The sequence below is a fragment of the Meleagris gallopavo genome, unplaced genomic scaffold (assembly GCF_000146605.3).
Source record: "Meleagris gallopavo isolate NT-WF06-2002-E0010 breed Aviagen turkey brand Nicholas breeding stock unplaced genomic scaffold, Turkey_5.1 ChrUn_random_7180001860475, whole genome shotgun sequence".
Classification (NCBI taxonomy): domain Eukaryota; kingdom Metazoa; phylum Chordata; class Aves; order Galliformes; family Phasianidae; genus Meleagris; species Meleagris gallopavo.
The window spans coordinates 11,460-19,421 of record NW_011126227.1 but is presented as its reverse complement, the minus strand read 5'-3'; the positions used below and the strand labels follow the sequence as shown (position 1 = coordinate 19,421).

The 7,962-nt window shown below is 56.7% G+C and overlaps 1 protein-coding gene across 1 annotated transcript in view; it reads right to left on the bottom strand.

The window, feature by feature from the left end:
• The window catches only part of DNMT1 (DNA methyltransferase 1), a gene marked incomplete at its 3' end in the record, with an annotated part of 15,779 nt that overhangs the window by 5,233 nt on the left and 2,584 nt on the right, over positions 1-7,962 (bottom strand). The window contains 19 exon segments of the mRNA XM_019611108.1: positions 375-508; positions 596-797; positions 1,369-1,484; positions 1,566-1,713; positions 1,782-1,879; positions 2,398-2,587; positions 3,530-3,717; positions 3,831-3,982; positions 4,748-4,840; positions 4,923-5,041; positions 5,193-5,302; positions 5,399-5,482; positions 5,687-5,738; positions 5,867-5,907; positions 7,048-7,144; positions 7,270-7,342; positions 7,515-7,665; positions 7,667-7,813; positions 7,923-7,961. Of these exon segments, the coding sequence (XP_019466653.1) occupies positions 375-508; positions 596-797; positions 1,369-1,484; positions 1,566-1,713; positions 1,782-1,879; positions 2,398-2,587; positions 3,530-3,717; positions 3,831-3,982; positions 4,748-4,840; positions 4,923-5,041; positions 5,193-5,302; positions 5,399-5,482; positions 5,687-5,738; positions 5,867-5,907; positions 7,048-7,144; positions 7,270-7,342; positions 7,515-7,665; positions 7,667-7,813; positions 7,923-7,961 (2,234 nt within the window).

Here is a 7,962-nt window from a genome sequence, read left to right as displayed (position 1 = left end):
AGAAAGGATTTGGGGGAAAGGAGAAAAGAAGGGATGGTTTTGAGGAGAAGGGGCAAAGGAATGGATGGTTTGGGGGTAAAGCAGGAAGAAATGGATGGTTTATACGGAAAGGAAAAGAGATGTTTGAGAGACGGAGAAAAAAATGGATGCTTTGTGGGGAAAGGAGAAAGGAAGGGATGTTGCGTGGGGAAAAGAAAAAGGATTTATGGAAAAATGGGGAAAGGAACGGACGATTCGTGCGCAGAGGAGACAAAAATGGCTGGTTTACGAGGAAAGAAGAGAGAAACGGGCGGTTTGCGGGGAAAAGAGAAAGAATTCGCGGGGGAAGGAGAAAGGAAGGGACGTTTGGGGGCAAGGACCCTCCGTGCCCCCACTTGTATTTGTTGTCCTCCGTCGGCTGCACCCGGGGCGGCGTCTCGAAGCGCGCGTACTCCTGGTCGTACCACATCTGGTAGAAGTACGTCCTCCCGTCGTCCTCCACCATCTTGATCTCCATGTCCAACCCACCCTGCTGGGACACAGCCGACCCGTGGAGGGGCTGCCGCCCCCCAAGCCGCCGCCCCCCGAGCCGTGGGGCAACGGGGTTCTGCCCAACCTCCATGGCCCAGTTCTCCGACGGGGGTTTGTAGACGACGGTGACTTTGCCGTGGATGTAGGACAGCTGCATGTCCTCGCATTCGTCCACCAAGAAAAGCTCCAGAGGGTCCGAGGTGGCCCCCAGGACGGTGTCGGAACCGGGGCAGAACCAGTGGGCGTGGAACATCTGCCCGCTGCTGTCCTCCCACATGGCTGTCACCCTACGGGGAGAGGGGCTGCGGTTATGGGGCAGCGGGGGGAAGGCTGGAGGGGAGGGGAGGGAGGTGGGGGGCGCTGTCCTATGGGGGAAATGGGGAGGTGGGTTTGGGGATGGGGTTGAGGGAACGGGTAGGGATGGATGGGGGGATCTTCAAAGGTTCTTTACAACATTAAGAATTCTGTGATCCCAAAATCCAACCCCTAAATCCAACCCTAACCCCAACCCTAAATCCAACCCCTAAATCCAAATCCAACCCCAAATCCAACTGCTAAATCCAACTCCAAATCCAATCCCAAATCCCAACCCCAACCCCCAAATCCAACCCCCAAACTCCAATCCCTAAATCCCAATCCCCAAACTCCAACCCCTCCAATCCAACCCCAACCCCTACCCTCAATCCAACCCCTAAATCCAACCCCAACTCCGACGCCCCCACTGACTCCATTTTGGGACGTGGTTCAGAGGACACGGAAGGGTTGGGTTGGGGTCCCCACCTCAACGGTTCTATGGTGCTAATTGCAATCAGTGCCCCCTAATTACCAGGCGCAGCCCCCCCACGAGGACGGACCCACCTGGCGAGGTAGAGGGGCTTGGTGGGATCGTCGGGGCTGACGGAGACGCAGTCCCCCACCTCCAGGGTCTCAGAGTCAATGCAGACCCTCTGGTAGAAGTCCTTCTTCCCATCGCTCTGGGGGCAACGGGAACGGTGTAAACCCTCCCCCCCCAAAAACCAACACCAGACCCCCACCCCGCTCACCCACCCCCTCACCTTGATGGGTTCCCCCACCCAGGAGATGCGGCTCTTATTCTGCTTCTTCTTCCTCCCTTGCAGCATCTTTTTGGGGGAGGGCATCTCGGGGATGTTGTCGTCCACCTCCTCGTCCTCGTCTGCCTCCCGCACCGCCAAATTGGGGCACCTGGGGGGCGGGAGGACGCGATGGCACCTTTTTGGGGAGGGGAACAAATCCCACCCGAGGGGACTGACCTCCTCTGCAGACACGCCTGCTTGCTGCGGCCGCTGCCCCCGAACTTCACCATGTTCTGGCACGCCTTGCACTTCCCGCACTCGGGCTGCTGGCAGACCTACGGGGCAGGAGATGTGACCTTCAAGGACCTTTCCAACCAACTCAAACAGGCTGTGCTTCTATGACCTTCAAGGACCTTTCCAACCCAACACAAAAACGTTGTGCTTCTATACCCTTCAAGGACGTTTCCAACCCAACACAAAAATGTTGTGCTTCTATGCCCTTCAAGGACCTTTCCAACCAACCCAAAAACGTCGTACTTCTATGACCTTCAAGGACCTTTCCAATCCAACCCAAAAACGTTGTGCTTCGATGACCTTCAAGGACCTTTCCAACCCAAACATGCTGTGCTTCTATGACCTTCAAGGACCCTTCCAACCAACCCAAACATGTTGTACTTCTACGACCTTCAAAGGCTTTTCCAACCCAACCCAAGGTTCTTTGACCTTCAAGGACCCCTCCAACCCATTTTATAGCCCCATGACCTCTAAGGCCTCTTCCAAACCCAACCCGACCCACGGTTCTCTGACCTTCAAGGACCCTCCCAACCCCTTCCGCACCCCCACGACGCCGCACCTCGCAGACGCCGCAGCGCCGGCGCTTCGTGGCGTTCTCCTTATCGTCCTCCCTCTCGTCCTTCTCGATCTGCTCCGAGAAGAAGGTGTCGAAGATGAGGTACACCAGCTTGGTGGTGGTGGCCTTGGTGGGGCCTTTGTCCTTGTCGATCCTGGTGGGGTGACGGATGGCCTGGCGCCGCACAGCACGCCTGCAGGGATGGGGAAGGGTCAGCGTCCCCCAGGCCGGGGGGCGGCGGGGGCCACAACCGGGTGGTGGCCAAAGGTACGACCCCAAAACGGTGGTGCAGTGGGACCAGGAGGTGAGTTATGGAAGCCCAACCCAACGCCCTGCTTCGAAATCGATTTTAATTTCTAGGCAGTGGGTTTTCTTTGCAGTTTTGGGGGGTTTCTGCTCAAATTTCCCAATGCCACCCATGCGGTGAGGGCACCCACGCGATGCCCCACTGGTATGACCCCAAAATGATGCTTCAGAGGAACAAGGAGCCAAGTCATGGGAACCCAACCCAACGTCCTGCTCCAAAATGGATTTTCCTTCTTGGGTTTTCCTTGGAGTTTTGGGGGATTTCAGCCAAGAATCCCAATGCCACCCACACCATGAGGACACCTACAAGCTGGTAACCCCAAAATTACGCTACAGCAGCTCAAGGAACAAAATTATGGGAACCCAACCCAATATCTTGGCCTAAAATTCATTTTTTTCTCCAGGACAGTGGGTTTTCCTTGGAGTTTTGGGGGATTTCTGCCCGAATTTCCCAGGGCCACCCACCCTGTGAGGGTACCCACACGATACCCCACAAAGTCCAGCCCCAAAACGATGCTGCGATGGGAGAAGAGCCAAACCCCAAGAACCCAACCCAATGCCTTGCTCCAAAACGGGTTCTCCTTTCTAAGCAATGGGTTCCCCCACCCCGGGCAATGAGTTTTGGGGGATTTCTGCTCCAATCTCCCACCCCCACCCATGCTATGAGCCAGTCTACAGGATACTTCACCCCAAAACGAGACCCCAGCCCCAAATCTTCCCCAAAGACGGATTCTCCTTCCCAGGTAACGTGATTTCCTGGTAGTTCCGGAGCCAAAGAGGATCCCACCCAACCCACCTCGGTGCCCCCCACCCAGGATAGGGGTCTCACCTCTTCCCCAGGGTGACCCCGGCCAACTTGATGAGGTCCCTCATGCAGGGGGTGATGAGGACGGGGGGCTCATCGCTGTCTCCAGCCTCGTCGTAGCTCTCCACCTGCTCCACCACGAACTGCGCGTGCCGCAGGAGCGAATCCTCTGTGAAGCGGTTGAAGTTCAGCCCCACGGGAGGGACGGTGGTCTGCGAGGAGTTGGGGGGGAGGTGGGCACGGTTAGGTGAGGGGGGTGGGGCGGCGGTGCGTGCAGGGGTGAACGGGGAGGAAGGGTTTGGACCCCCGGCGCCGGGTCGCTCGCCTCGATCTTGTTGAGGAGGTCCTCGTAGCTGACGTCGCGGTTGTTCTGCAGGAACTCGACGACGATTTTGCTCATGTAGATCTTCTCCTGCATCAGGGCGAAGATGGGCGCGTACTCCTCGCTGGGCTCCATCAGGATGTAATCGGCGAAGGCTGCGGGGGGAGGAACGGTCACGGGGGGGGGCGGGTGGGAGGGGGGGCCGTGAAGTGGTTGAATCGTGGGGATGGGGGGGGCTTGGGAGGGTCCTAAAGGTCATGGAAGCACAGGATGGGGTTGGGTTGGGAGGGTCCTTGAAGGTCACAGAACCACAGGATGGTTGGGTTGGTTTGGGTTGGAAGGGTCCTTGAAGGTCACAGAACCTTGGAAAGTTTGGGTTGGGTTGGGTTGGAAGGGTCCTTGAAGGTCACAGAACCACAGAATGGTTGGGTTGGGTTGAAGGGTCCTTGAAGATTGTAGAACCTTGGAAAGTTTGGGTTGGGTTGGGTTGGAAGGGTCCTTGAAGGTCACAGAACTACAGAATGGTTGGGTTAGGTTGGGTTGGAAGGGTCCTTGAAGACTGTAGAACCTTGGAAAGTTTGGGTTGGGTTGGTTTAGGCTGGAAGGAGCCTTAGAGATCATGGAATCAAGGAATGATTGGGTTGGAGAAGTCCTTAAAGATCAAAGACCCGCAGAATGGGGTCAGACTGGGTTGGAAAGGACCTGGAAGGTGACAACCATGGAATGGGGTTGGGTTGGAAAAATCCTTAAAGATCACAGAACTACAGAAACAGATTAGATGAGGTTGAAAAGGTCCTTAAAGATCACAGGACCACCAAATGACACTGGATTGGACGGGACCCTTGAGACCCCCTGGCTCCAACCCACCCACGGAGGGCCTCAGACCAAGAAGCGAAGACCCCGACCCCCTGCTCACCCACCTGTGGTGAACCCAATGAGCGCTTTCTCCCCTCCGTCGAAGCCCGTGATCCACCACGCGTTGATGGGTCCCAACTTTTTGGCCCTCACCCCACCTGCAGGAGGAGAATCCGCCCCATCTCAGCCCCCGGGGCCGCAGGGGATCCGATCCGATCCCAGAGGCGGACGGGAGCTCACCATCCAAACACGGGTTGTCGTCGTAGATGGGCTTCACAGCCCCGCTGAAATACAGCTCGATGTTCCGCTCGATCAGCCCGGTGTCGAAGGGGCACAGGTGGCCGCGTTTGTCGTAGACGCTGACGGGGACGGATTCACACTTGGAGTTTTTTGGGTGCGTTTTTCCCACCAGATTTCCAAAATCCGGTGGGTTTTCACCGGCTGGCTTTTTTGTGCTTTTTTGTTGTCTTGGGTTTTTTTTCCTCCCCCGCGCTGGGTTCAGCCGCTCACCTGAAGGAGGTGACTTTGTGCTGCGGCAGATCCTCGTAGCTCTCAAAGCCGTCCTCGTTGGCGTCGAAGATGGACAGGCGCTCATCCGTCAGCATTTCGGGCTCCTCCAGCTGAGACCCAGAGCGGAGAGCGACTTTAAGGACCCAAACCCACCATCAACCCTCGCAGGCGGCATCGCCCAAAGGAGGGAACGGAGCAGCCATTACCGCATCGTCGGGGTCCCCTTGGAAGAATTTGAGGTCGGGGTCGTCGAGGTACTGCCGGCAGTCGACGCATTTGGGAGGGGTGGTCTGTAAGACACGCGATGCGCCGTGAGCTCCTCCCTCCCACAACGTCCAACCGCGTTGGGATTCCGATTTCCGAAGCGTCTTTGGGTCCGGTTCTGCTCTGGGGCAGCTCTGTGGGGCGGAAAGGGCTTCACCCTCTTTGTGGGAGAGCCCAAAGGGTGACGAAGAGCCCCCGAAATCTGAGGCGCGACCCGAACGCCGACTCACTTTGGCGGGCGTTGAGGTTTTAACCTGAGTAATTTCATCCTTTATCTCAGATCTGTGGGGAAGAAAACAGCGGCGCCGTCAGCCCCACAACCGGGGTGAGCCCTCAGCAGGTCGAACCCCACATCTTCCCCCCACTGGGATCCGAATGGACCGCTGGGAAAACAGCGCTCCGCTCCTCACCCTTCTTTGGTTTCGATTTTAATCCTCTTCTCGTCCTGTTCCTTGTGGAACAAACCCTGGGTTAGGTGATGGAACGCGTTCACATCGTCCCAAAAACGCAACCCAACCCAAATCCAAACCCAACCTTGACCTCGCTGAACCCGACTAAGACTCAACCCAACCAAAACCCAACCAAAACTCAACTGAGACCCAACCCAGGCAAGACCCAACCCAACCAAAATCTGACCCAGGCAAGATTTAACCCAACTGAGATCCAATCCAACCAAAACCCAACCAAAACTCAACTGAGACCCAACCCAGGCAAGACCCAACCCAACCAAGACTCAATCCAACCAAAATCCGACCCAACCAAGACCTGACCCAACCAAGCTTTAACCCAACTGAGACCCAACACAACCAAAACCCAACCAAAACTCAACTGAGACCCAACCCAACCAAAACCAACCCAGCAACTCAACCAAAGCCCCACCCAACCAAGATTTAACCCAACTGAAACCCAACCCAATGAAAACCCCATTCAACCAAGATCTGACTCTACCAAGACCCAGCCCCACCAAGACCCCACCGAATCCAATCAAAACCCAACCCAAACGAGGCCCAGCCATGACCCAATCCTACAAAATCCCAACGAAGACCCAACTCAAAACCCAACTGAACTGAGACACAACCCAACCCAAGATCCAACCCAAGCAAGACTTAAGCACGACCCAACCCAACCAAAATCCAACCAAAACCCAACCAAACCCAACCCAGCCATGACTCAACCGTGACCCAACTGAGACCCGACCCAACCAAGACCCCACCTAAAACCCAATCCAACCCAAACTCCACCAAACCCAACCAAAACTCCACTGGATCAAACCAAGATGCAACCTAAGCAAGACCTGACCCAAGCCCCAACCCAAACAAGACCCAACCGAGATCCAACCAAGATCCAACCCAACCAGAACTGAACCCAACACTCAACCCAAAAAAGACCCCAGTGAACCCCCCAAAAAACCCAATCTTACCGAAACCCGAATCCTGACCCAACCCCCAACCCAACAAAGACCCGAAATCCAACTGAAACCCATCCACGACCCAACCAGAACCCAAACAAAACCCAACCAAGACCTGACTCAACCGAGACCCAACCAAAACCTGACCCCACCACGTCCCCCAGTGGAACCACCACCACACACCTTCTCCTCCAGCTCCTCCTCCTCCTCCTCGTCCTTCTCGGTGCTCACCTCCGGCTTCGCAGCCCCGTTCAACTCCTCCGATTTCCTTTTGGTGGACCTATGGGGTCAGCCAACGGCGTTCCACGTTGCGGTGCAACGACCTCTTACTTCAAACCCCACAGGTTTTTTTTTTCACCTGGAACCCCACAAATTGGGCGGTGGGAAGGGGAAGGGGATACAGACCCTTTAGAAAACACGCTCAGGATGCTGGGCTGCCGGCCGGAGCTGCGGGTGACGCGGGAAGTGGCAGGAGATTCTGTAGGTGACGGCAAAGCTCCGCATGAGCACCACAGAACCCGACCCCAAAGCCCCCCTCCTCACCCCCCAGAGACCCCCCAAACTTCCCCCCCCCCGCCCTGGGGCGCTGGGATGGAATCCCACCCCTCACTCAGGGGAAAAGGGGGAGGTGGGCAAAGCGGAGACGTTACTTTTGCTCTCCCCGTTGGATCGGCTCCGCCGCGCTTTGCGAGCCCGCGGTGCCGGGAGGAGAGAAGAGGAAGAGGAGGAGGACGAGGAAGAAGAAGAAGAAGAGGAGGAGGAAGAGGAGGAGGCGGCTGCTTCCTCCACCTCCATGGCTCCGGTCCTCCCCCCCCCCGCCTCGCTCCCACTCCTCCTCGCTGTTCCTGGCGCAGCCATTGGACGCGCGGGGGAACAAAGTGGCCGCGTCGCCATTCTCTGCCGCGAGCTCCCGGCGCAGGAGGGCTTTCACCTTGGCCAGGTAACGCTCCTGGAAGAACCAAACAAAACAAAAACAAAAACAAAACAAAACAAAAGGCTCTAAAATGTTTTGGATTTGAGAGGAAACCGAGGAGAAATCCGTAGGAATCGGGGCCAACCTCGGACAGCTCGTGGCAGCGCAGCTCGGCATCGAGCGCG